The 23950-nt window shown below is 67.6% G+C and overlaps 10 protein-coding genes across 10 annotated transcripts; 6 read left to right on the forward strand and 4 right to left on the reverse strand.

The window, feature by feature from the left end:
• The first annotated feature begins 39 nt into the window (after positions 1-39).
• Positions 40-1932, forward strand: RHOBADRAFT_66911 (uncharacterized protein). Its single transcript, XM_018419118.1, has 7 exons — positions 40-173; positions 234-306; positions 384-719; positions 818-953; positions 1034-1228; positions 1375-1568; positions 1704-1932. The coding sequence occupies exons 1-7, from the start codon at positions 82-84 to the stop codon at positions 1845-1847; spliced, it is 1170 nt and encodes a 389-aa protein (XP_018268661.1). The 5' UTR covers positions 40-81; the 3' UTR covers positions 1848-1932.
• Positions 1933-2158: 226 nt separating this feature from the next.
• On the forward strand, positions 2159-4552 carry RHOBADRAFT_66912 (clathrin assembly protein AP47). The gene is made up of 11 exons (XM_018419119.1): positions 2159-2330; positions 2416-2575; positions 2664-2731; positions 2807-2868; positions 2949-3017; positions 3089-3233; positions 3303-3432; positions 3503-3717; positions 3802-4015; positions 4095-4221; positions 4365-4552. Exons 1-11 carry the CDS (start codon positions 2286-2288, stop codon positions 4441-4443), a joined length of 1314 nt encoding a protein of 437 aa, XP_018268662.1. The 5' UTR covers positions 2159-2285; the 3' UTR covers positions 4444-4552.
• Positions 4553-4635: 83 nt separating this feature from the next.
• On the reverse strand, positions 4636-7240 carry RHOBADRAFT_39214 (uncharacterized protein). The gene is made up of 8 exons (XM_018413602.1): positions 7184-7240; positions 6841-6852; positions 6464-6725; positions 6355-6398; positions 6151-6289; positions 5935-6072; positions 4918-5856; positions 4636-4858 (listed from the first exon to the last, which is right to left on the reverse strand). Exons 1-8 carry the CDS (start codon positions 7221-7223, stop codon positions 4810-4812), a joined length of 1623 nt encoding a protein of 540 aa, XP_018268663.1. The 5' UTR covers positions 7224-7240; the 3' UTR covers positions 4636-4809.
• A 100-nt stretch (positions 7241-7340) lies between these two features.
• On the reverse strand, positions 7341-8610 carry RHOBADRAFT_55712 (uncharacterized protein; the record flags this gene model as incomplete). The annotated part of the gene is made up of 5 exons (XM_018417977.1): positions 7341-7565; positions 7683-7842; positions 7924-8156; positions 8228-8436; positions 8501-8610. 5 exons carry the CDS (start codon positions 8608-8610, stop codon positions 7402-7404), a joined length of 876 nt encoding a protein of 291 aa, XP_018268664.1. The 3' UTR covers positions 7341-7401.
• Positions 8611-8849: 239 nt separating this feature from the next.
• On the forward strand, positions 8850-10627 carry RHOBADRAFT_55713 (uncharacterized protein). Its single transcript, XM_018417978.1, has 3 exons — positions 8850-8926; positions 9005-9440; positions 9514-10627. Exons 2-3 carry the CDS (start codon positions 9065-9067, stop codon positions 10557-10559), a joined length of 1422 nt encoding a protein of 473 aa, XP_018268665.1. The 5' UTR covers positions 8850-8926; positions 9005-9064; the 3' UTR covers positions 10560-10627.
• A 122-nt stretch (positions 10628-10749) lies between these two features.
• RHOBADRAFT_39220 (uncharacterized protein) lies at positions 10750-12433 on the forward strand. The gene is made up of 6 exons (XM_018413603.1): positions 10750-10793; positions 10902-10968; positions 11035-11246; positions 11311-11658; positions 11733-12218; positions 12329-12433. The coding sequence occupies exons 2-6, from the start codon at positions 10932-10934 to the stop codon at positions 12401-12403; spliced, it is 1158 nt and encodes a 385-aa protein (XP_018268666.1). The 5' UTR covers positions 10750-10793; positions 10902-10931; the 3' UTR covers positions 12404-12433.
• RHOBADRAFT_55715 (uncharacterized protein) lies at positions 12407-15829 on the reverse strand (the record flags this gene model as incomplete). The annotated part of the gene is made up of 8 exons (XM_018417979.1): positions 12407-13077; positions 13165-13305; positions 13374-13612; positions 13679-13746; positions 13811-14630; positions 14731-14898; positions 14955-15132; positions 15194-15829. 8 exons carry the CDS (start codon positions 15827-15829, stop codon positions 12514-12516), a joined length of 2814 nt encoding a protein of 937 aa, XP_018268667.1. The 3' UTR covers positions 12407-12513.
• Positions 15830-16928: 1099 nt separating this feature from the next.
• On the forward strand, positions 16929-19899 carry RHOBADRAFT_55716 (uncharacterized protein; the record flags this gene model as incomplete). Its single annotated transcript, XM_018417980.1, has 4 exons — positions 16929-17188; positions 17648-19244; positions 19320-19463; positions 19553-19899. 4 exons carry the CDS (start codon positions 16929-16931, stop codon positions 19709-19711), a joined length of 2160 nt encoding a protein of 719 aa, XP_018268668.1. The 3' UTR covers positions 19712-19899.
• A 43-nt stretch (positions 19900-19942) lies between these two features.
• Positions 19943-21218, reverse strand: RHOBADRAFT_55717 (uncharacterized protein; the record flags this gene model as incomplete). Its single annotated transcript, XM_018417981.1, has 4 exons — positions 19943-20028; positions 20108-20263; positions 20337-20781; positions 20896-21218. The coding sequence occupies 4 exons, from the start codon at positions 21216-21218 to the stop codon at positions 19966-19968; spliced, it is 987 nt and encodes a 328-aa protein (XP_018268669.1). The 3' UTR covers positions 19943-19965.
• A 253-nt stretch (positions 21219-21471) lies between these two features.
• RHOBADRAFT_55718 (uncharacterized protein) lies at positions 21472-23214 on the forward strand. Its single transcript, XM_018417982.1, has 4 exons — positions 21472-21732; positions 21799-21935; positions 22098-22179; positions 22260-23214. Exons 1-4 carry the CDS (start codon positions 21622-21624, stop codon positions 23103-23105), a joined length of 1176 nt encoding a protein of 391 aa, XP_018268670.1. The 5' UTR covers positions 21472-21621; the 3' UTR covers positions 23106-23214.
• Positions 23215-23950: the final 736 nt, after the last annotated feature.

A 23950-nucleotide genomic window follows, 5' to 3' on the forward strand; every position in this document is an offset into this window, starting at 1 on the left:
TGAGAGCCAGCCTCCTCACTCTCCCTCACTTCGAACGGCCCCTGCTGGCCGAAAGCTGGGCAGACCTGCGCAGAGCACAGCATGCCACGGCCCAGCTTGCTGCCCGTCTCGCTCGTGTGCTCCATCATCGTCCTCGTCGCCCTCTGGCGGTCCACGCACCGCCCCACCGCAGCGTGAGTTCCCTCCCACACAGCCAGTCCTGGCGTGCCCTGACTCACGCCTTCACCGTACAGATCACTCGACGAGGTCGAGCCCGACGTCGACCCGTCCCTCCTGTGCGACCCGTTCGCCGAACCTGGCTTCCTCGTGAGCCTCGCCTCTCCCCCATCTCGCACCACCTAGCCCGTCAGGCCGCACGAGCTGACACGTTCCCGCCACCGCAGCACTATGACGAGGACGATCCGCTCCAGGCGCGGTGGATCCCGTACAGCCCGACGTGCGAGCCCGCGCCCGACTGGATCTCGCACATCCGCAACCGCGACCACGACCAGCTGTCGTTCCTCGCCAACCGCACCATCCTCATCCTCGGCGACTCGGTCGACCGCAACGGCATCCACCACATGGCCGAGATGCTCGGCCTCCCGCGGTACGTCGTCCCGTACGACGACTACAGCAAGAAGGGCGTCGTGCCGCCAGGGTGGGACGAGCGCGGCCTGCCCTGGGTCGTCGAGATCCCGTGGACCAACACGTACTTCACCAACGGGTTCATGTACGGTCTTGTGCGTCCCCTGTTTCGCCTCTCGCCGCTCGCCCGCAGCCAGGCGGTCCCGAGCTGACCTCGTCTGGCCCCCTCCCTCCCACTATCGTCCGCGCGCAGGACGACGAGGACAACTTTCGACAGCAACCCGACTGGCACGCGCCGGGCAAGGCCGAGGACCGCATCGACACGCTCTTCAAGGTGCACACGGATCAGCTCCCGTTCCCGCCGTCCTTCATCTCGCTCCACTCGGGCTGTGCGTCCCTCTCCTCCCCTCTCGACTGGGTCGACTCATCCATGAAGGGTATTGACGTCGTCATTCCCTCCTCCTCGCAGTGTGGGACCTCGCCTTCTTCGGCCGCCAAGATCGCGTCTCGCGCCTGTCGACCGAGATCCCGCTCACGCACGCGCGCGTAGAGTGGTGGCAACGCCGCCTCAAGGAGGTCATCGGTCACGTCAACACGACTTGGCCCGGCGTGCCGCTTTGGCTGCGCAAGCTGCACCGGGTCGGGCCGGTCGGGCCCGCGAGCTGTACGTCCGCCCTTTCTCTTCTCGTTCCTCCTCCGCCTTCTCCTCTTGCCATCGAGGTCGAGCCCGCAGCTCGAGGACGTGTCTGACCTCGTCTCCCTCCTTTTACGTCCCTCCCTCTCTTCTTTCGCCCGCTCGCTCGCGTGCAGATGACTGGCGCCACACCGGCTCGGGCGACGACGCGACCAAGGAGCAATTCTCCAACTTCTTCACCGACATCCGGGTCCACACGATCCGCGAGATGTCGGACCAGGTCGTGCGCGACGTCGGCGTGCCCGCGTTCGACTTTGGCGAGGTGTGGGAGGGGTGGCAGAGCCACCAGGACATGGTGCACCCGAAAAAGGTGCGTCCCGCGCTCTCTCCCTGCCTCGTTCTCGCTCTGCCTCGGTGCGGCCGGGTCTCGCATCGTCGGCGAGCCCGAGCTGCTCGATACCAGGTTCGCGGTCGACACGGACTGACGCCTCGCGCACGCTCGCAGTTTCCTGGCGGGCCCGCGTACGTCCAGGCGCTGCTGCACCACATCTGGATGGAGTCGCAGGGGCGCGACAAGTGGCGGCTTGCGGCGAAGCGGCCGCTCGCGGCGGTGCCGGGGCAGCAGGGCGCCGAGCGAGGGCGGTTGTAGCGAGCGGGAGGAGCGCTCAAGGAGGGTCCGGGCGGGCGAGGCTCGCTCCTTTTTCGCGCTCTCTGCAGTGAACATACCCTGAGCCAACGTCCTGATTGGGCTGCACCCGAAAGCTGTCCACAGCGAGCCTGTAGCGGAGCAGCCGAGCCAAGTTGGTCGCTCTGCGGCCAAGTCGCGCCGCGTCGAAGAGGCCTCATCTCACCCTCGCTCAAACCCGCCTCGAGCACCGCCGGCAGCTCTACACTCGACCCGGGCACTTGTACAAGCACCGCCAGACGCGCGCACCACTCGCCGCGACCCCTGTGCTCCTCCTCGAGCCTCCCCCCGCTCGTCACCCACTCGGGCCCTCTCGTCCCGCCTCAGCCGCCCAGTGAGCCTGGCCGAGCGCACCAAGGAGCTACACGACTCGCACAAGACCGCCCGGACAGCGCGCCCATCATGCCGGGAGTCTCGCTCGTCGCCATCCTCGACCTCAAGGGCAAGGTGAGCCCTCGCCTCTCTCCCTCGCTCTCTACGGCCTCGAGCTGCGCAGGACACGCCCTGACACGGCTTGAGTACCGCCACGCAGTCCCTCATCCAGCGCTCGTACCGCGACGATGTGCCCGCCTCGGCCATCGAGCGCTTCCTCCCTCTTGTCCTCGAGCAGGAGGAGGAGGGCTCGTACGTCGTGCCGTGCTTCTCGAGCCAGGGCATCAACTACCTCCACATCCGCCACAACAACTTGTACCGTGCGTCCAACTTCCCCTCGTGCCCCTCTCGAGAACGACGAGCCCGCGGACTGACCCCACTTGGCCCTCCTCCCTCTCCCTCATGCAGTCGTCGCCCTCACCAAGAAGAACTCGAACGCCGCCGAGATCCTCACTTTCCTCCACAAGCTCGTGTCGGTGCGTCCCTCTCTCCCTCGACCCCACCCTCCTGCCCCGGACCCGCACGCTGACCTCGACTCGACGCGCACCCAGGTCCTGACAGAGTACTTCAAGGAGCTCGAGGAGGAGTCGATTCGGGATAACTTCGTCATCATGTGCGTCGCGCTCATTCTCCTGGCCACGTCTCGACCGACTTGGACGAGCGCTGACCTTGAGGACTTTGGACGGCACGCAGCTACGAATTGTTCGACGAGGTCATGGACTTTGGCTACCCGCAGACGACCGAGAGCAAGATCTTGCAGGAGTGCGTCCCACGCCTCCCTTTGCGGCAGTCTCCTTGCACGAGTCACTCACCAATCTCGTCCTCGCTCGCAGGTACATCACGCAGGAATCGCACAAGCTCGAGGTGCAGGTGCGCCCGCCGATGGCCGTCACCAACGCCGTGTCGTGGCGGTCCGAGGGCATCCGGTACCGCAAGAACGAGGTGTTCCTCGACGTCGTCGAGAGCGTCAACCTGCTGGTCCGTCCCCGCCTTCTCCTCTCGTCCTTCTCGCTCGAGCGCGCGCTCACGCAGTCTCTCGTTGCGCAGGTCAACGCAAACGGCAACGTGGTGCGGAGCGAGATCCTCGGCGCGGTCAAGATGAAGTGCTACCTGAGCGGCATGCCCGAGCTGCGGTTGGGCCTGAACGACAAGGTCATGTTCGAGAACACGGGCAGGAGTACGTCCCGCTCCCCTCGCTCTCTCGCATTTTCCCTCGTGCGCCATTGACACCCTCGTCTTCGGCGCAGCATCTCGCGGCAAGGCGATCGAGATGGAGGACGTCAAGTTCCACCAGTGCGTGCGCCTGTCGCGCTTCGAGAACGACCGCACCATCTCGTTCATCCCGCCCGACGGCGAGTTCGAGCTCATGAGCTACCGCCTCAACACCCAAGTCAAGCCGTTGATCTGGGCCGAGGCGCTCATCGAGCAGCACTCGGGGAGCAGGATCGAGTACGTCGTCAAGGTGCGTCCCTCTTTCTCTCCCTCTCTCTTTCTCTCTCCTCTTGGAGCAGCCTTCTCCTGACACGCTCGACGACGTCTCTCGCAGGTCAAGGCCCAGTTCAAGCGCCGCTCGACGGCCAATAACGTCGAGGTCTTCATCCCGGTCCCGGACGACGCCGACTCGCCCAAATTCCGCGCGAGCGTCGGCACGGTCCACTACGTGCCGGAAAAGTCGGCGTTCGTGTGGCGGATCAAGCAGCTCGCCGGCGGCAAGGAGTTCCTCATGCGGGCGCACTTTGGCCTGCCGAGCGTCCGAGGAGGTGCGTCCCCTCTTTTTGTCCTCTTTCTCGTCCTTCTGCCCCTCGCCGCGGTCCTTACTCACAGTCTCGACGTACGCAGAGGAGCTCGACAAGCGTGCGCCGATCACGGTCAAGTACGAGATCCCCTACTTCACCGTCTCGGGGATCCAGGTGCGGTACCTCAAGATTGTCGAGAAGAGCGGGTACCAGGCTCTCCCTTGGGTCCGGTGCGTCTCTCGTCCTCTCTTCTTCTTTCTTCCCTCTCTCTATTCCCCTCGTCGGCGACGGCGACCTCGCGCAAGTACTGACTCGCTCGGTCCCCCTCCTCGCCCACCTCCCTTCTCTTCTCGTCGCCCGCCTCGCCTCACAGCTACATCACCCAGAACGGCGACGACTACTCGCTGCGGACCAACGTGCACGCGCCAAAGACGCAGGCCGGCGCCTTCTAGATACCCTCCCTCTCTTGCTCGATCTCTTCCTCCTTCTCGTCGTCGTGCACCAGTCGTTCCGCTCCCGTCCTGTCTGTAACTTTCGGATGGGCTGTCCCTCGCACACCTTCCTGAGACGAGCGAGCGAGAGAGCGAAAGCGAGAGCAACTTGGGCTCTCTCGAGAGCGGGCTTTCCTCGGCGGCGTCCGGGCGACAGCGAGGAGAAGGGCACTCGAGTTTCAGATTCAGGGCACGGCATGTTGAGGCAGAGCTACGGTAGAGGTACAGGCGCGAGGAGGCTAGGGCTCAAAGCGAGAGGGAGGGGGTGACACAGAATGACGAGGCGAGAGAGACGAGGGAGGGGGAGGGGGACCGAGCGGGGGCCGCTCAGAGCTTGGCCGGGCGGGTCGGCGCGGCGTACTCGTCGAGGTGGGGCCTGCAAATGACGCTCAGAGTCAGTTCAGGAATCGTCGAGGACGAGAGAGAGGTACGCACGTGAGGTCGGTCGTGAGGAAGTCGGACAGGGCCTGGGCGCGGATCTGGCTCTTGAGGTACCGGGCGCACAGGTCGACGCGCTTGTCGTCGAGGCCGCTCTTCTTAGTCTTGACGGCCTCCTCGTCGATGAGCTTGTCGACGTAGGCGTGCGTGATGGGCTTGCCGTCGACCGTCTTGGCGCCGTGGCGGACCCAGTGCCACAGCTGCGAGCGCGAGATCTCGGCCGTCGCGGCGTCCTCCATGAGGTTGGCGACGGGGACGCAGCCGAGCCCGGCGACCCAGTTGGCGCAGTAGTGCAGGAGCGCCATGCAGTTGCCGCGCACGCCGTCCTCCGAGATGCCGCCGGGCACGTTGGTGTTGAGCAGGTCGAGCGCCGTCACGTGCACGTCCTCGCGGCGAATGTGGTACTGGTTCGGGCCGGGCATGCCCTTGTTGAAGATGTCGAGCGCGATCTTGACGAGGCCCGGGTGGGCGACCCACGTGCCGTCGTGGCCGGCGTCGCACTCGCGCTGCTTGTCGGCGCGCACCTTGTCCATGACGGCGTTGTTCTTGGCCTCGTCGTTCTTGATCGGGATCTGGGCCGCCATGCCGCCGATGGCGGCGACGCCGCGCTTGTGGCACGTCTTGATCAGGAGGCGCACGTAGGCGTCCATGAACGGGACCGTCATCGTCACGTTGCTGCGGTCCGGCAGGACAAAGTCCGGGTGCATGCGCATCTTCTTGATGAACGAGAAGATGTAGTCCCACCGGCCGCAGTTGAGGCCCGACGAGTGCTCGCGCAGCTCGTAGATGAACTCGTCCATCTGGAACGCGGCCGTGATCGTCTCGATGAGGCACGTCGCGCGGATCGAGCCACGCGGGACGCCGACGTAGTCCTGCGACATGCAGAAGATGTCGTTCCACAGGCGCGCCTCGAGGTAGTGCTCCATCTTGGGCAGGCTGTGCGCGCGAGTCGAGTTTAGGAAGGTCACGTCGGGCTCCTTTGACGGACGACGACGACGAGGACGAGGGACGCACTAGAAGTAGGGGCCCGAGCCACGCGCGAGCGCCTCCTTGGCGTTGTGGAAGAAGAACAGGCCAAAGTCGAAGATGGAGCCGGACATGGGCTGGCCGTCGACCGTGATGTGGGGCTCGTCGAGGTGCCAGCCGCGAGCGCTGCGGGCGACGAGAGGGAACGGCCTCGTCAGTGAACGCTCGAGAGGGAGGAGGACGGGGAGGAGGACGAGGCCGCACCGGACGATGAGGGTGGCGATCTTGTCGTTGAGCTTGTACTCCTTGCCGTTCGGGCCCTTGAAGGCGATCTTGCGGCGCACGGCGTCGTACATGTTGACCTGGCCGTCCATGTTGTTGAGCCACGTGGGCGAGTTCGAGTCTGCGAGGACGAGGAGGGAGCGAGTGAGCCACGGCGGAACGAGGCGAGGGTCCGAGGGGATGTACCCTCGAAGTCAGCCATGAAGGTGGCTGCGCCCGAGTTGAGCGCGCTGCAGGGTGAGAGTTCGAGTCAGTGACGGACGTCGAGGGAGATGGGACGAGCGAGGGGACGCACTTGATGACCATCTTGCGGTCGACCGGGCCCGTGATCTCGACGCGGCGGTCCTCGAGGCCGGGCATGGGCCGCGGGCCCTTCCAGGTCGGGTCGTTGCGGACGTGCTCGGTCTCGGCGAGGAAGTCGGGGAGGGCACCGGCATCAAACTGGGCCTGGAGGAGCTGGCGGCGGTGGAGGAGCTGCTTGCGGGTCGGGTTGAACGAGCGGTGCAAGACGGCGAGGAACTCGAGGGCGGCGGGGGTGAGGATGTCCTTGTGGCGGCCTGCGTAACGAGGGGTATGGGCGTGTCAGTCGAGTGCGAGAGGAGGGGGCGGGCGAGGGCGGAAGAAGGGCGCGGGGAACTGCGGAGGATAGCCTGGGAGGTGCGGGGAGCTCACCCTCGACGGGACCTGTGGTGCAGAGGGTGCAGAGGCGAGTCTAGTCAGTGTGCGGTCCTTGGCTGCAGGCGGGATGCGCCCTCTGCGGTGCCGTGTCGGCAGCCCGTGTCGTCCCGGCGAGCTGGCCCCTCCGACCTCGCTCCGGTGACGCACTCGTCGACCCACGCCCACCCTGGGCACTGCGCCGCCCGTGTGCTGCACTGTCCAACGCGATAAGGTGCCCTCGAGCCGGGCTGGCAGGCCCCACGCCCGCTCGAGAGGCGAGGAGAGCTCGACGAGCCGACGCGGAGATGGCGGCGAGGCGGCCGCGCGAGACGGGGACAGAGTGGGTGGAGGGACGCACCGTTGATCTTGACGCCCTGAGGCAGCTGCGAGGTGCTCATGGTGTGTGTCGGTGTGCTGAGAGTGGGTGGGTGGTGGGAGAGGTGGAGCGTGAGAGGGCCGACGAGGTCGAGCGCTCGAGCGAAGGCCGGTTATCCGGGCGACCTCTCTCCCTCTTGCGCGGACAACTCGGGCTTTTCACTCGCGCTCCTCTGTTCCATGCGACACGCTCCCTTGACTCTACACGCCAAACATGCGCAGAAACATGCGCCCGATCCAGTCGCCGTCGTCGTGCTCGCCCGCGTACTCTCGACTCTCCTCGGCCAGCTCGTGCGAGATGACCCCCTTGGCCTCGCGCATGTCGATGACCTCGTTCACAATCGTGCTGTTGAACTCGGGATGTCCTGCACACACGCGCGAGAGAAAGGGCGAGTCAGGACGCCGCCCAGCCAAACGTTCCCGACGGCTCCGGCGGCACGACGGCGGGAACGGCGAGAGAGGAAGAGAGAGCGAGGACGCACCTTGCAGCGTCAGGATCGACACGTTCTCGACCGTGTGCGGCGCGCCCTCGTCCTCGACAAAGCGCACCATGCCGTGCACGTCGCACCCGGACGACGACCCGAGGAGGTCAAAGCCCTCGGGCACAGTCGGGACGTGATCCCGGTGCATCTGGTGGATCTTCTGTCGACGTGTGTGCATCGAGTCAGTCCCGGCGCAGCTCGTCGCGAGAGGAGAGGGAAGAGGAGGGGGAGGGGGACGCACAATCTTCTCGTTGCCCTCGAACAGCTGCTTGCCGCGCTGCGTCATCTCGATCCTCCTCGTCCCGATCTCCCAGCCCTTGGGGCTGCGCTCGCACGTGCCGCCGTACGCGCGCGCAATGACCTGGTGCCCGAAGCAGATGCCGAGGAGCTTGAGCGACGCGTTCTTGGACGGCAGCGCCTTGATGAACGACATGAGGTCGAGGATCCAGGACTCGTCCTCGTGCGCCGATGCGGCTGCAGTTTGCGACGAACCGAGTCAGTTCGGGTGCTCGACCGAGGCGCTCAAGCTTGAGAGGTGGACGCACCGCTGCCAGAAATGAGCATGCCGTCGGCCTTGCTGAGCTGGTCGTCGCTCGGGAAGTGGCCCTCGACGACGTTGAAGCTGTCGATCGTGAGCTTGTGCCCGCTGCCCTCGGTGCCCGGCTGGGCGCCGTGCTCGGTCGCGGCAAGGCGAATGCCTCGTCGAAAGAGGCCGGTGAAGATGTCGTGGTAGGTGCCGAACTGGGCGACGACGCTGCGTGCGAGGGCGGGAGGGTCAGAAGGGGGGGCGTCATGAGAGTGGGAGAGAGGGGACGCACGCCGGGATGGGCTTGTCGGCGAGGAGGAGGAGGATCGAGACGTCGCGAGATGCAGTGAGCGGGAGGTCGAGGGTGGCCGTGCGGGGAGCCGTGTCGTCGGGGGTGGCCATGACCGGGGCGTGTAGAGCAGGGAGCAGTGCAAGCAGAGCAGGCAGAGCAAGATCGAGCAGGATGTAGCCGAGAGAGTGAGAGGGCGGAGGCGGAGTCTCTTGGCGCCTCCGTCATCACTCGCCCCTGCACCGGCCGAGCACCTGCTGCCGCCCCTCGAGCCTCTGTGCCGATCGAGGTAGCAGCTGGCGACCCCGTCCGACGCGCCTGTGCGCACGCGCGCTTTGCCGCGGTCGTCGAGCGAGCCGGCTTCGAGGTGGACGACGGTGACGGCGCACCTCACCTCGTACGGTGCTGCCTTGCCCGCCAGAACATAGTGTGAGTCTACGCAGCCCTGTTACCGGTCTCACCTTGTCCCCAGAGCTGACATGTCGCGCCCACTCTCATCGCCTCCAGGTTCCTCCTCCCCCCGAGATCCGCCCTCCTCGCCTTCCATAGAGCGCCGTCTAGACGCGCATGACCTCTAGATACGCCATGCTCAACATTGCACCCTCCAACTACCTCCCCGGGCTGGTCCCGGTTCCGCCCCCCTCCTCCGTCCTCGACTCGCTCTCGCGTCTCGCCGCCGCCTACGCCACGCCACCTTCCACCCTCGTCGACTTGCGCCCTTCCGTGTACGCCTACAGCGCGCCGGGCACGAGCGCGCATGACGCGAGCGAGGACGAGGACGAGGCCGGCGACGCGTTCGAGTTCAGCTTCGCGCGAGGGTGGCTCGAGAACGTGCTCGCGCTCGGTTCGAGGGCGCTCGCGAGGGGCGTGGACGAGACGGGAGAGTGGGAGCGAGCGGTGGACGAAGCGGCGAGGCTGCTGGCCGACTTGTCGGGCCCGTCAGGTGCGTCTCGAGCCGCCCTTTCCTCCTCGCGTCTCTCTCGGCGCCGCGCTGACTCTGTTCTCGGGGCGTGCAGCGCAGGGCTCGACGACCAAGACGTACCTCCTTCTCGATTCTGCGCACGGCCTCTCGACGCCTCTCGCGCACCCGTACCCGACGCCGCCGCCAACCCGACCCAGCTCGACCGCCCCTTTCCTCCCGCACACCTCCCCCTCCTCCGGCCCCGCGAGCACTTCCACCGACATCTCGTCGTCATCCCTACGCCTCACGATCCGGGACGGCACGCTCCTCGAAGCGTCGACTGGCCACCGCACGTGGGGCTCGGCCTCGATCCTCGCGCACCTCCTCGCCGCCTCGCCCTCGCGCTTCTTTAGCTCTATCTCGCCCTCTCCTCCCACGCCCTCGCCTCCTCTACGTGTCCTCGAGCTCGGCAGCGGCACCGGCCTCGTCGGCCTCGCGGCTGCCGCCGTCCTGAGCCGGCTCGGCGTCGGCGCGCGAGGAGGAGCCGAGGTCGTCCTCTCGGACGGCGGCGACGAGCCCCAGGCTGTCCTCGACAACCTGCGCGGCAATGTCGACGCTAACGCGGCCGCGATCGGTGACGGCGTGCACGTGCGCGTCGAGCGGCTCGACTGGGGCGACTACGTGCCTCGGGGCAACGGGCCGGCGCCGCTCGAGCAGGTCTCGCCGGCGTCGAGTGCGGCCGAGCGCTTCGAAATCCTCCTCGGGACCGACCTCGTCTACGAGCGCGGCCAGGCGTCGCTCCTGCACGCCGCCGCCGCCGGCCTACTGCGCTTCCCTTCCCCCTCGTCCTCCTCGTCGACCACCTCGCGCCCGACGTTCTGGCTCGCCCTCCCGATCCGCCCGACACACGCCGACGAGACGGCCGAGGTCGCCGAGCTCTTTCCCTCTCGCTTTTCGGCGGCGGTCGCGACGCCGGCGGCGCAGTTGCGCCGCACCGACCCGGAGACGGGCAAGACGTACCGCCTCGTCGCGGTCGAGCGGGAGGAGCTCCTCGGGCCGTCGGGCTTCGTGTCGTCGGGCAGGACGGGCAGGGGTGGAGCGGCGGCCATGGGCGAGCTGCGGTACTGCGTGCTGAGGATCGAGTGGGACGAGGTGCGGTGAGGGCTCGAGCGGCGAGAGGAACAGCAACGATAGAGCGTTGGGCGTGTTGTTATCATCGTGTCCTGCATCTGCTGTCGAGCTTCCCAGGCGAGCTTCGCGAGAGCTGAGCGTCGCTGAGGAAATTGACCGGCTCGCCGTCGGCGCGAAGGTGAGGGGGACATTCCGCTCTTCCTGGCCTTCGTTCTGCACAGCCTAGCTCTGCACAGCCAGTACTCGACTCGATCTATCCGCACTGTGCGTCCACGTTCCGCCCACTCGCCTTGCGCGCTCGCTCACCTCGACCCACCTCCTCCCCACCTCTGGCCACCGCATCGTCTCCCTCGCCTTTCCAACAACCCGCAGACCAGACCAGCACCTTGCAAGACTCGCATCATGGCCCACACTTGCCGCTGGGGAATCCTCGCGACCGGTGCGCCCCGTCTCGCTCTTCCTCTCCCTCTCGCGCCGCAGCTCATCTCGTCACCCAATGCGACAGGCTGGATCAGCACCAAGTTCGTCCTCGACCTCCTCGTCGACCCGACTACGCGCAACGTGACCGACGTCAAGCACCAGGTCGTCGCCGTCGGGTCCCGCTCCGCCGAGAGCGCGGCCAAGTTCGTCGACTCGGTGTGGACCGAGGCCGGCGTCACCGAGGGCAAGGACCAGGTCAAGCGCTACGGCAGCTACGACGAGCTCTTCTCCGACTCGGTGCGTCGTTCGCTTTTGCCCCGGTGTGTCGACCGAGACCTGACCTTTCTCGCGGCCCCTCCAGAACGTCGACTGCATCTACGTCGGCTCGCCCCACTCTCACCACTACGCGCACGTCCATGCGGCCCTGTCGGCGGGCAAGAACGTCCTGTGCGAGAAGAGCCTGACGGTCAACGCGCCGCAAGCCGCCGCCCTCATCCAGCTTGCGCGCGACAAGAGCCTGTTCTTCATGGAGGCCGTCTGGACCAGGTTCCAGCCGTACAGCTACAAGGTCCAGGAGGTGATTCGCTCGGGCGTCATCGGCGATGTCGTCGCCGTGCAGGCCGAGCTGTGCGCCGACTTTACGTCGCAGAGCGACGAGCACCGCCTGAGGAACCCGTACTTGGCCGGCGGCGCCCTTCTCGACCTCGGTGTGAGTCCTCGCTCGACTTTCTCGTCGACTCGAGCTCAGCTCTGATCGTACACTTACGATATCGCCTCCCGCAGCCGTACCCGTGGACCCAGCTCGCCCTCCTCCTCCTCCCGCCGTCCAAGACGTCGACCGACCCGCTCCCTGTGCCCAAGGTCGCCGCCTCGGTCCTCAAGACGTCGACCGGCGTCGACAGCTCGGTCGTCGCCGCCCTCACGTTCCCGCAGGCCGACGGCCGCCTCGTGCACGGCACGCTCACGACGGCGCAGGACCGCCAGACGGCGCACACCCGCTGCGTCTTTGTCCAGGGCACCAAAGGCTACCTCGAGGTCGCCTTCCCGACGTACCGCCCTCGCGCCTTCACCTACTACGCGTACGACTCAGTCGAGCAGGCGGGCGACCCGAGCGCGGCGCCGATCAAGAGCGAGACGTTCGAGTTTGAGCCGCGCCCGGCCGACATCTGGGGCTTTGGGTGGGAGGCCGACGAGGTCGCGAGGTGCCTGCGCGACGGCAAGAAGGAGAGCGAGCGCATGCCGCTGCGCGAGACGCTGCTCATGATGCAGGTGCGCTCAACCCTCTCTCCCTTCCTCTCATCCCTCTTCCTCTCGCTCCCTGTACCTCAGGCTCAGATGCAGCTCGAGGATGACGCTGACTCTCGTCGACGTCCCTGCAGGTCTTTGACGAGATTCGCAAGCAGGGCGAGTTTGTGTACCCCGAGGAGCTCGAGACTCTCGATTTCGCGCAGTAGAGAGACTTGACAAAGACGAATTTGCAGAACAACAGAGACTCGGGCACAGAGGGGATAGGAAAGCTACAAATGAGAGAGAGAGAACGGCCCATGGCGAGCGCGAGCCAACATTATCCGCTCGGGTCGATCGACGGCGGCGAGGACGGCGAGAGGTGCGACGAGGACGAGGTCGTGCTCGTGTCGGCAGGTGCAGGTGAGGACGGGGAGGCGAAGGCGACAGAGGGCGTGCGCGAGCGAGGAGGAGGTGATGCCGAGGCGGGGACGGGGGCGGCCGGGCTCTGTGGGGCGGCAGGCGTCGACGCAGGATGCGGCGACGACGTGGGGCGCAGACGAGGGTGCGGAAGGTGCAGGCGCGGCGTGGTGGCGGCTCCCGGCTTGGCCGCCGCTGCAGACGCGACCTCGTCGTCGAGCGGGTCCGTGCCCTTGTCGACCTCCTCGCACAGCTCCTCCTCGACCTCCTCGTCGCCGAACCCGCCGGCCGGCCGACGCTGGAACATGCTGCTACCCTCGCCGCTCTGCGCGCCCCGCACGCCGGCGAGCTGCTCCTTGAGCCGCGCGTTCTCGGCCTCGAGGTGCGACATGCGCGCGGCGGCGTCGCTCACGACGGTCGCGAGCTGCTCGGCCGACTCGAGGAGGAGGTCGAACTGCCGCTCGTACGAGACGAGGAAGAGGAACTGTCGAGGCGCGGACGGTCGACGTCAGAAATTCGAGGGAAAGGGAGAACGGGAGACTGGGAGGAAGAGGAGGGGGCGAGGACGCACGTGCTCGGTGTCGCCTTGTGAGCTGGCCTCGGCCAGACTTGCAGCGCCTCGCTGAATGAGCTGGTCGACACCGTCGGGTGCGTCCTCGGCGGCGGCGAAGAGGGCGGAAAGCTCCGAGGGAGGGTGGCCGTTGCGCCCGAGCTGCTCGAGGCGTCCTCGTCAGGTTCGTGCGCCGCTCGGGACCGAGAGAGTGAGAGAGTGGGACGCACCATGAAGTAGCGAGCGTGCGAGTGAAAGCCCTTGAGGACCCTGACGATCTTGTCCGGCAGGCCCTCGCCGTCGCGGCTGAGCGGCTCGAAGCCGTCCTTGCTGAGGAGACGGCTCGAGATTCCCTGCGCCGACTCGCCGCGTCGACCGTCCTTGTTGCCCTTGACGCGCCGGTACGCCTTCTTGAAGCGACCGTCGGTGAGCGACGACTTGTACCGCGCCGACCACGACTCGGTGAGAACTGCGCGCGGCGGGCACCAAGGTCAATCCAGGTTACTGGCGATGACGAAGAGGCATGGGAGCGTACCAGAGAGGAGCAGGGTCATGCTGGCGATGCCGAAAATGCTCCACGCGACGAAAAAGGCCCGACCGGCTCTGCGACGTCGAAAAAGGGTCAGTGCGGGTCGTACGAGATCGAGAAGGGGACGATAAGGCTCACGGAGACGTCGGCGTGTAGTCCCCGAGCCCCAGGGTTGTGAAATACTCAGCCGAAAACCAGATGCCGATCCAGAAGCTCCAGCCGTCCTCCGTAACGGAATAGATACCGGCGCCGGCGAGCCAGAACGTGAGGAACACGGACAAGGCGACGGCGAGCTTGACGCGGAACTCTTGCCGTTGCTCGCGGCGGAGCGAGTTGCGGAGCGAGACGAAGCTGCGGTCGATCGAGGTCGTCGTGATGGTCGAGCCGGCCGTCGACGTGCGCTGCAAGTTGCCAGGACCCGGCTCGGTGGCGGCCTCGCAGTCGTGTTCGACCTTGCGACGACGAGGGATGTACTTGGCGACGTAACGACCGGCGACATGAACAGGACGGACGAGCGCTTGCGCGAGGCGCGAACGGGAGGCGGCCGACTCGACTCGCTCGAGGGCGTCGAGTGTCGGCAGCTGCGAGCGCGCCGTCTCCTTGCCCGCCATGGCGCCGATCACGGGCATGGTTGCGCCGAGACCGGCGACGAGGGCGGACCTGCCCGACGGCGGGACGAAGTTGAGCGACGACGGCGCCGGTCCTGCGGGGCCCTGGCGCAAGAGCTCGTCCTCGGCGGCACGACGGGCACGATGGCGCGCGAGCTCCTGCTTCTTGAGGATCGCCGCCTTGCGCTCTCGCGCCTTCTGGGCGAGGCGGTCGCGGCGCGACCGGTACGACCGCTCGAAGCTCTCGATGATGGTCTCGCGCGCGACGGCGACGACGACTGCGAGGTTAATGATGCCGAGAGGGGTGTAGAACAGGGTAAAGATGCGGGCGCCGACCGACTTGGGGAGGACTAGGAGGAGAGGCAGGAGGAGAGGCAGGAGGAGAGGGGGAGGGGGCAAAGTCAGGGCCGTCGGCGAGGTTGCAGAAGGTAGATAAGGGAACGGACGGACTGTCCCCGAATCCGACAGTGGTGAGGATACACTCGGTGAAGTACATGGCGTCGATGAAGCGCAGGTCGGGGATGAGGTACGAGTAGGCGAGCGACCCAAGGCCGAGGTTCAAGAGGAACGACATGGCGACGATGACGAGGGCGCGCTGCTTCTCGGTGAGGCCGCTCCCTGTACGCGCAAAGAGTCAGTCACCGGTACGATGAGGAGAGAGGGCGAGGACGCACCCTTCTTGTCAAAGTTCTCGGTCCTCCACAGGTCGAGCCCGAGCGTGATGTTGCACGTCAGGCTCGCGACGACGGCGGCGAGCGACAGCCACAAGCCGTCGCCGTACACGAAGCCGTCGTTGAAGCGGTGCACGACGAGGAACCAGACGCAGGCGGCGATCGCGATGGCGTCCCGGATCTGGTGAGAGAGAAAGTCAGCGAGGACCGAGGGGGGAACGAGGCAGAGAGACGGGGCGTACCGTGAGCGAGATCATGGCGACCCAGGTCGTACGGCGAGGGCTGTGCTCGAGGAAGCGCCAGATGAGGGCCGCGTTGGCGAGGACGCCGAGCGCGAGCGCGACGGCCTGCTCGACGTCGAGAAGGACCGGGTTGGGCTGCGAGTCGACGATGAGGTCGCCCTGCGTCTTGATGTACCACGGCGTCGTGAGGCCCGGGATGTCGAGGAGGACGGCGAAAGGGCAGGCGAGGCCCGAGATGATAGGCAGGAGGCGAGTGTCGGGAGGAAGGGCGAGCGAGTCGTCGGGGTCCTCGCCGTCGCCGTCGCTCTTGGCTGCCGCCGCCGCCGCCCGTCTGTGCCGTCGCCGAATCATCCATCGCGCAACGAAGCCCGACACGCCCTTGCGCGCGCCGACGGCCTCCTTGTCCTGCTCGCGGCGCTCGCGCAGCTCGTCCACGGCGGCCTCGATCTCGGCCTGCTCGGCGGCATGCTCGTCGAGCTCCTCGTTGTCGGTGCCGTGCTGCGACTCGACCTTGTCGATGGCGGACGCGCCGGACTCGCTGCTTGACGACGGTCCCGAGGCTGGCGCGGGACGAGGGCGGTGGAAGGCGTCGACGGCGACGCTTGGGGAGCGTGGGGGCGCAGTAGCAGCGCTCATGGCGCTAGGAGCGCTCTCGCACGGCCTCGGGATCAGCCAGTGATGTCGGGCGAAGAGTTGTTGGAGGATGAGTGTGGCTTCCCCGGCTCGTCCTCGTACCAGCTCCCCGCCTCGCTCGAGGGCGCGCGCCAGGACACGCAGACCGTCTCTACCGCGACTGAGTGCCGGCGCACCGGCGCGATCGCACCCCGAGCCGCCCCTACCTCCCCGCTCTCCTCGCGCCGCCGTCATCTCTCGTTCGACTCTGACTGTCACCCACCGCCTCCGTGGAGCAGTCGATCCCGTCGAGGTCTTCTGAGCGCTCCTCGCTATGCAGGGGCCGGCTCTGTCGGCCTTGGCTCGCCTCCTTCGTCGACGGCGCGGCGGCGGCTCGCGTCGAGCCTCCTCTCGCGGCCAACAGGCTTGCGCCGCGGTATCTGCTGAGGCTGAGTGGCGGCGGGGCTCTCTACGAGACTCGTCTCGGTTGCTCGAGAGGCCGCGAGCTGGCTCACGGACACGAGCCGGCGCTTTGCCTGAGCGCCGCCTTCTCTTCTCTGGATCGCGCTGCGTTCCTCTGCGCGAGCTTTGCTCGTCGCGGCTACGAGCTCAAGCTTCGCTCGATACGGCACACGTGGTCGGAATGGCAGCCGCTCGGGCGAGGCTCCTTTGACGAGGGCTCCTCGCAGAGAGGCCGCGGGCTTTGCGCGAGTGGCCCGCTTCGCAGCTTCCCGCCTCTCGAAGAACTCGCGTCGATCAGAGAGCCGCAAAGGCCGAACCCGAGCAACGCAGGCGTAAAGCAGGACCGTCGCCGTCAAGGTCGGCTCGAGAGATGCACGTGCGCAAGTGCACGGCGTCTCCTCGCTCTCGCTGCTTCAGATCTGGATGGAGCAAGCAAGGCTCGTTCGTGTCGTACGGTGGTCATAATCACGAGCAGGCGCAGTGCGAGCGATGCCGTTTCAGCTGCAGCGGGCGAGAGCTCCCGACGCGACCTCTCTCCCCCCGTCACTCGCCAACCACCGCCGCACAGCGACAGCCGACCTCGCAGCACCGACACACACGACCGGGCCGCACGCCTGCGCCCCTTGCCTCTCCACCGTCCCCGTTCGCCTCGCCCGCCCGAATGCCCGCCGCCTCTGTCGCCATCCCCGCGACGGCGTGGGACCGCCTGCAGCTGAGCGCGTCGAGTGCGTGGATCCCGCCACCGACTGCCGCACAACGCGCCGCCTTCAGCGCCCGCACGGGCAAGCTCCTCCCCGGCGAGCAGCACGCCGTCAATCTCGTCGACCTCACCCGGTGGAGGAGCGCTCACCCCGACGAGCGGCTCCGGCCCCCAGTCGGCACCGACGGGGCCGCAGACAAGACGTGTGCTTCCAACTACCGGTGCGTCCACGTCCTCCTCTCGTCTCGTTCGAGCTGGGCAGCGGTGGTGGGGCACGGGCGACCTTCCCGCTCTCGAGCGACTCGGCCGCGGCTTCCGCTGCACCCGCTCTGACGGAGCTGGGTGCGCGAGCAACTGCACCGCACCGTGCTGCAGTCCCCGAGCCGCTGCAGCCCTGTGCTCAGCGCGCGCTCGTCAACTCGACCGCGAGCCCCGCACCGACTGCTCCCGATAGAGGCCGCGGGCCGAGACCAATCGGGTCGCGCGAGGGCAGCTCGAGATCTGCGGCTCGTGCTGCAGCTGTCACGGGCGGGCTTGCAGGGCTGGGCATCGTCGCGGTCAACGTCCCGGACGAGGGAGACCGTTCGTCGAGGCCGCCAGAAGAAGGAACCTGCGCTCGTTCTCGCAGCGCACCCGCTCGCCCGGACGTCGACTGACCTCGTCCTGTCCCTTCCTTGCAGCGCACCGCAACACCCTGCCTCGCACGTCCTCCACTCGATCCCGCCTCGTGCCCCCTCGCGCTCGTCGCGCTCCAACATCCTCTCGTACACGATCCACCTCGCGACGTCGTCCCGCCTGTCTTCCTACTCGTCGGCATCTGGGTCCCGCCAGCTCCTCCACCTCGCCGAGCTCGAGCGCGACACGCAGGACGGCATAGACATTGACGAGTCGTGGTTCGAGGCCGAGCAGAAGACGCAGGGCCTGTGGAAGCTCGGCGCCAACTTGCTCCAGTCCAGCCGGCGCGAGGGCGGCGTCCTCCCGCCAGCCGTCGAGCGCCGAGTACATCTCGCCGGCCTCGCAGAAGACGTCCTCCTGTCGCCGGCGGCCGAGCGCGCCGTCACCAAGATCGACGCCGACTCGGTCCAGCCGTCGGCCGAGGTTGACGAGCTCGTCGCGCTCAAGCCCCTCACGGCGCCCGACTCGAGCACGCACTACCACTCGTCGTCGGTCGCGGCCGCAGGCGACGACCCGTCGGGCCGGCCTCGGGTCAACTCGGTCGCCCAGTCGCTCATCGACCTCAAGTTTGGCGTCAAGGCCGAGCCGTCGTTGTCCTCGTCCGCCACCGTCCTCCTCGACGACGACGACAAGCCCCTGTACGACGCACCCGAGTCGTTCGCGGGCGTCCCGTCGTCGTCGACCTCGGACTCGACTGCCGCCGCCGGGCCGTCGACGACGCCGCACATGGACTACCGCATCGTGCTGTCGCAGTCGATGCGGTCCCGAGCGCGCTCCATCTTTGCCCACTCGCCGCTCCCGTCGCTCCCGGCGTCCTACTGCCGGCGGCACCGCGTCCGCTCGTGCGCCGTGTGCGCCGCCCTCGTCGCCGCCGCCTCGGAGCGCGAGAGCAACCACGGCGCCATGCGCCGCCTCAACGTGCCCGGCGCAGGCCTGCGCGGCAGGGGCGCCGACGGCGAGGCCAAGAAGCCGCTCGTCGGGCTCGTGCCGGCGTTCCTCAAGTTGAGCGCGGCCCTCCTCGAGGACGTCAGGGAGCGCGGCGGCCGGTCCGCCTCGACCGACGCCGACGCGCTCTTTGCCGCGGCGGCGGTCGATGCGGGTGCGGCGGGCAAGGGCAAGGGGCGAGCGGGTGCCGGAGACGAGGACGAGGACGAGCAGCGCCGGCACGACTTGCACGTCACGGCCGAGTGGTTCGACCTGTTGACGGCGCTGCTCGTCCAGGCGTGCCTCGAGGGGTACCTCGTCGACGGCTGGACCGGCACCGAGGGCGTCGAGACGCTCTTTGGCGTCGGCTGCGGCGTGTGGGAGGGCCGAGGGTGGAGCGCGCCGACGCCCGCCGCCGCCGTCGCCGCGCCGGCCGCCGCCTCTTCTTCTGCGGCGACTTCGCGCCGTGCGTCGGTGCAGCACCATGTCGAGGACGACGGCGACTGGAGCGAGAGCGACGAGGACGACGACGAGGGCGAGACGGACGACGAGGCCGAGCGGCAGCGCGTGCGCGAGGAGGAGACGCGCGCGCTCGTGTGCGCGGCAAAGGTCCTGTTCGGCTCGAGGGACGTCGCCCAGGCCGACTACGAGCGCGGCATGCGCGACAGGACGCACGAGGTGCGCTCCCCTCTCCCTCTCTCTTCCTCGCCGAGCATGAGAACCTGACCCTCTCTCTCTCTCTCTCTCCTGCAGTTCCTCAACGTCTCGCAGAGCAAGGACCTGCACCAACACCTCGACGCGCTCAACACCAAGTACCCGCTGTCGCAGTTCGAGGACGCCCTCGTCGACTTTATCGAGGCGGGCGTGCGGCTGCTCGGCAAGCCGGCTTTGGCAAAGGTGCGCCGGACCGCTCTCTCCTTGCGTCGAGCCTGCCTCTCTCTCCACGAGACCGTCATTGACGCTCGTTCTTTGGGTCCTTCCTACAGCACGACCCTCGCTCGACGGCCTCGAGCAGCGACTCGGACCCGTACGCGCTCGTGCGCTACTTTGCGCCGACGGCGCGCACGACGGCGCCAACCCGGGCCGCTTCGCCCGCGCTCGACGACGCGGCAGATCGAGCGGGCAAGCGCAGGAGGGTCGACTAGCCCGTCGAGTGCGTGCGCCTGAGCCTGCTCTCGAGCCTCTCGGTCGCTCAGACCCTCTCCTCCCCTAGCTCTCGTCTCTATACACCTGCCTAGATGCCCTCTCGCTCTCTCTCTGTCTCTGTCCCCCACACTAAGTACACAGTGCCTTGTAGCAATCCGCCACGACGAACGAGTCTATTCGCCCCTCCTTCTCTCGCTCTCGCTCTCGCGTTCTCTCGAGAGGCAGAAGGTCGCGAGGAAAGATGCGAGCGCCTTCAGGCGTCGCGCAGCTTGGCATTGACAGTCCGCAACAGCTCCTGCGCGTACTTGCCCGCCTCCTGCGCGCGCGAGAAACCAGAAAGGTGAGAAACGCTCGGTCGAGAGGCCAAAGAGTGAGAGAGAGAGCGAGGGACGCACCGAGACGAGGGGCATGACACGCGCAAACTCGACCTCGCCCTCGCCGAGCTGGACGAGGCCGCACACGGCGCCCGAGGGCGTGAAGCCTGCGAGGAGCTGCGACGACGAGGCGGCCTCCTCGAGGACGGTCGCGTCGAGGTGCGGGAGCTGGTTGATCTGTGGACGTCAAGGCGGTAGCGTCGAGAGGTCAGTCAGGTTCTGTGAGGGAAGCGGGAGAGAGGGAACGCACGAGGTTGAGCGTCAAGCCGACGGGAAGGTCCTCCCACCCAGCGAGGCGCACCCCTCGCTCGCCGCCGTCGACGAGCTCAAAGTCGACCGCCTTGACGCCGCTCTTGCCGCCCTTGACCAAGCCGCTGAAGCCCTCGTCGACCGTCATGCCGTCCTTGCCCTCGGTCGCCTCGCCCGCGTCGTCGAACCCGATGCTGCGCGTCGGCGGGAGGCGCGTGCTCGCGAGTGCGGCGCGCGCGGCGAGGAGCGCCGCGTCGGACGCGTTGCCGCCCGAGGCCGACAGGACGAGGACGTCGAGGTAGAGCGTCCACGACTTTGAGCCGGGGAGGACGACGAGCTGGGAGAGGAGGGAGGGTGGGAGGGCCGAGGGCGAGAAGAGGGTGGTGAGGAGCGAGGCGAGGTGCTGAGGGAGGTCGGGCTTGAGTGCGGGAAGCGCTGTCGGGGCACTGCAGGAGGAGAAGGTGTCAGTGCATGGGTCGGGTCGAGAACCGTGAGACGGGCCAGGGCGGAGCGTCCGAGCCCCGCCTGCTCTCGCCTCCTGCAAGGATGAGCGGACGTACCATTCGAGGCTGACGACGACCCTGCCACCTGCGCTGCCGGCCTCCATCGACTCGATCTCGCCCCTCACGCCGGCGTAGACCTCGGTCGTGCCGCCGCCTCCCGACCCGGCCGCGTCGTCGAGCGAGACTCGCGCGCTGCCGAGGGCGCCCTGGGCGTGCGAGACGTTGGTCTCGAGGACGATGTCGCGGTACTGGAGCGGGGTGCGGCCGTCGAGGCGGAGCGGTGGGTCGTCGAGCGGGTTCGAGGTTGCGGCCGAGTGGGCGAGCGGGACCTGGGCGAACGAGAGCTCCGAGGGCGAGAAGAGGGAAAAGGTGGCGGCCATGGTGCGCCAGTCGGACGGGCTGTTGAGGATGCGGCGGGCGAGCTTGAGGGCGAGACGAGGGAGAGGGGAGCTCGACGAGGAGCAAAGGGGCGGCAACGGCAAGGGTGGAGCTGAGGCTTGCTGAGGTGTATGCTGTGCTGCTTCTGAGAGGTTCTAGAGCTGCGCAGGTGCTCCTGACACTGTCGGGTGGTGAGGAAACCGGACTTCCTCTGCCGGCGAGCTGTCCTCATCGCTTTCGCCTCCGTCCTCCACTCGCTCACGCTCGAGCTCGAGTTGAGAGCCGCCCACCTCGTCCAGACTCGTCTACCACTCGCCCGACACCGGTCGCACCCTCCCGCGGTCTCGCCTCACCTACCCTCCCTCGCCTCGCCACCTCACCTCATCAACCCACGCGCCGTCCATCATGCCCAGGGCAGAAGCCGGGTCCGCAAAGGCCCTCTCGAACAAGATGAAGTCCAAGGGCCTCGGCAAGCTCCGCTGGTACTGCCAGATCTGCGAAAAACAGTGCCGCGACGTGCGTCCACCGCCCTCCCTCTCCTCCTCGGCCTCGCTGACACTCATCACGGTCTCTCGGACGCAGGACAACGGCTTCCAGTGCCACATTGCGACAGAGGGTCACTTGAGGAAGATGCTCGTCGTCGGCGAGTCGGCGGGCAAGCACATCGGCGACTACACGGACCGGTTCCAGGGCGAGTTCGTCGCGTTGCTCAGTCGCCGGTCCGTCCCTGCCTTTCTCTCGATCTCCCTGCCCTCTTCACTAGCCCACGACTGGCGTCGGCAGTCAGGCTGCGTCGGCGCCGAGCCGTCTGGCTCGCGTCGCCTGCACCCCCCCTCGCTCGCGCCGCCCCGAGCCGTTCACTGACTCGTAGCCGCACACAGCTGGGGCACCAAGCGCGTCCGCATCAACCAGGTCTACCAGGAGTACATCTGCGACCCGCACCATCTCCACATGAACTCGACTGTACGTCCCTCCCTCTCCCTCGTCGACGAGGACGTTCCTGTCGCTCGACCTTGACTGACCTCTCCTTTCCACGCCTGCAGCGCTTCCTCTCGCTCACCGAGTTCGCCAAGCACCTCGGCCGCACCGGCGTCGCCCACGTCGACGAGAACGAGAAGGGCTGGTGGATCTCGTGGATCGACACGTCGCCTCGCGCGCTCGCGCGTGCCGAGTCGAACCAGAAGAAGGAGCGCGGCGACGTCGACGACGAGATGCGCCAGCGCAAGCTCATCCAGGAGCAGATCGAGCGTGCGAGGGAGGAAGGCGAGCGGAGGAAGCGCGAGGCGGCGCTTGCGGCGGCGGGCGGGTCGGCGGCGGGAGCGGCCGAGGGCACGGGTGCAGTGGGCACGCAGGTCGAGGAGCCGAGCAACGAGCTCAAGCGCGATGAGGGCGAGAAGCTCTCGCTCAGCCTGTCGTTCAAGACGCCCGCCGCCGCCGCCGCCGTCGCCGGCCAATCACCCTCACCGCCTCTCGACGCCTCGACCGCCGCCGCCGCTTCCCCTGCCGAGCACGCCGCACTCGCCGACGCTTCCACCTCCTCCTCGGCTCCCTCTCTCGACGCCGCTGCCGTCGCCACGACCGCCGCCGCCGCCTCGACACGCGCACCCGCCCCTGCGCCTGCGCCCGCCCCGACCAAGTTCATCGCCCCGCCCTCCAAGCCAGTCATCGGCTTCACCCCTCGCGCCAACCCGCTCGCGGTCAAGCCCAAGCCCAACCCGCTCAAGGCCGGCGGCGGCAACCCGCTCAAAAAGCCGAACCCGCTCAAGGGCCCGGGCGCGAGCGGCGCCGGCGCGGGTGCGGGCGCGACCGAGAAGCGCAAGGCGCCGATGAGTGCCGTGGAGCAGATTGCGATGGAGGAGATGGCGAGGAAGCAGCGCAGGATGAAGTGAGGCGGCGCGGCGGCGAGCGGGAGGTGCGGCACGAGGGCTATGTGCGAGGCGAGCAAGGGGATCGAGACGGCTTGTTGTTCTTTCTTTGCAGTACCACACTTTGTCTCTACGTGTGCGGCTTGGGAGCCTCTCGTTCCCGCTCGTGAGGACTCGCCGCCGCGAGAGCGTCCCGCTCGTCTCCCTCGTCCCACCGCCCGAGCGTCGAACTCACCGCTGAGCCCGCTCGAGTCGGCTCGCCAGAGTACCTGCACATGTCGGCAACAGCTGCGAGCTGCACCCGCACCGCCGCGAGCGCTCGCCGCCGGCGCAGGGCGCGTCGCATCTTCATCAGTAACTCGCGTCGTCCGACCTCTCTCATCTGGTGGCAACGGTTCGTGGGCCTGTGGGCATCGTCTTCAAGGACTAAGGCAGCATCAAGGAGACTACTGGGCAAGGCGACCGCGCTGCGCGGGCTGTGGGCGACTGGTGCGTCCACCTCCTCCCCACCTCCCCGTGTTTGGCCCCCCTCTCCCTCTCCCCTCGCCCCCTCTGCTACCTCGCAATACGGTGCAGGGGTCTTGGTCGACTGACTCGGTCACCTTACAGGCAGAGCGCCTGCGCACGGCGAGAAGGGCGGTCTTCTGGACGACGCGAGGCGGGCTCTCGACCTCGAGGCGGCTCATCTTGTCCTTTGTACGTCCCGCGCACTCTCTTTCTTCCCTGCAGGACCTTCATGTGGGTCTGTGCTCCTCGCCGAGCCGCGCACTGACCCTCTCGACCTCGCGCCGCAGGTTAGTCGCGCCCTCGATGGCACCTCCCCCTTCTCGGCCTCGAAAGCTTCCCCTCGCGCCCTTGCTGCGCCGCGC

The sequence above is a fragment of the Rhodotorula graminis genome (assembly GCF_001329695.1).
Source record: "Rhodotorula graminis WP1 unplaced genomic scaffold RHOBAscaffold_14, whole genome shotgun sequence".
Lineage (NCBI taxonomy): Eukaryota > Fungi > Basidiomycota > Microbotryomycetes > Sporidiobolales > Sporidiobolaceae > Rhodotorula > Rhodotorula graminis.

Excerpts from the sequence above, each read along its gene's own strand:
- RHOBADRAFT_66911 (XM_018419118.1), top strand. The coding sequence starts at position 82 with ATGCCACGGCCCAGCTTGCTGCCCGTCTCGCTCGTGTGCTCCATCATC. Across the intron at positions 1,229-1,374 it reads GCCGGTCGGGCCCGCGAGCT|ATGACTGGCGCCACACCGGC; the intron begins GTACGTCCGCCC and ends GCTCGCGTGCAG. Across the intron at positions 1,569-1,703 it reads ACATGGTGCACCCGAAAAAG|TTTCCTGGCGGGCCCGCGTA; the intron begins GTGCGTCCCGCG and ends GCACGCTCGCAG.
- RHOBADRAFT_55713 (XM_018417978.1), top strand. The coding sequence starts at position 9,065 with ATGACCTCTAGATACGCCATGCTCAACATTGCACCCTCCAACTACCTC. Across the intron at positions 9,441-9,513 it reads CGACTTGTCGGGCCCGTCAG|CGCAGGGCTCGACGACCAAG; the intron begins GTGCGTCTCGAG and ends CGGGGCGTGCAG.
- RHOBADRAFT_39214 (XM_018413602.1), bottom strand. The coding sequence starts at position 7,223 with ATGAGCACCTCGCAGCTGCCTCAGGGCGTCAAGATCAACG. Across the intron at positions 6,290-6,354 it reads CTTCATGGCTGACTTCGAGG|ACTCGAACTCGCCCACGTGG; the intron begins GTACATCCCCTC and ends TCGTCCTCGCAG. Across the intron at positions 4,859-4,917 it reads TTCCTCACGACCGACCTCAC|GCCCCACCTCGACGAGTACG; the intron begins GTGCGTACCTCT and ends CGTCATTTGCAG.
- RHOBADRAFT_55718 (XM_018417982.1), top strand. The coding sequence starts at position 21,622 with ATGCCCAGGGCAGAAGCCGGGTCCGCAAAGGCCCTCTCGAACAAGATG. Across the intron at positions 21,936-22,097 it reads GTCGCGTTGCTCAGTCGCCG|CTGGGGCACCAAGCGCGTCC; the intron begins GTCCGTCCCTGC and ends AGCCGCACACAG. Across the intron at positions 22,180-22,259 it reads ATCTCCACATGAACTCGACT|CGCTTCCTCTCGCTCACCGA; the intron begins GTACGTCCCTCC and ends CCACGCCTGCAG.
- RHOBADRAFT_39220 (XM_018413603.1), top strand. The coding sequence starts at position 10,932 with ATGGCCCACACTTGCCGCTGGGGAATCCTCGCGACCG. Across the intron at positions 10,969-11,034 it reads CTGGGGAATCCTCGCGACCG|GCTGGATCAGCACCAAGTTC; the intron begins GTGCGCCCCGTC and ends CCAATGCGACAG. Across the intron at positions 11,247-11,310 it reads ACGAGCTCTTCTCCGACTCG|AACGTCGACTGCATCTACGT; the intron begins GTGCGTCGTTCG and ends CGGCCCCTCCAG.
- RHOBADRAFT_66912 (XM_018419119.1), top strand. The coding sequence starts at position 2,286 with ATGCCGGGAGTCTCGCTCGTCGCCATCCTCGACCTCAAGGGCAAG. Across the intron at positions 2,732-2,806 it reads TCCTCCACAAGCTCGTGTCG|GTCCTGACAGAGTACTTCAA; the intron begins GTGCGTCCCTCT and ends ACGCGCACCCAG. Across the intron at positions 3,433-3,502 it reads GTTCGAGAACACGGGCAGGA|CATCTCGCGGCAAGGCGATC; the intron begins GTACGTCCCGCT and ends TCTTCGGCGCAG.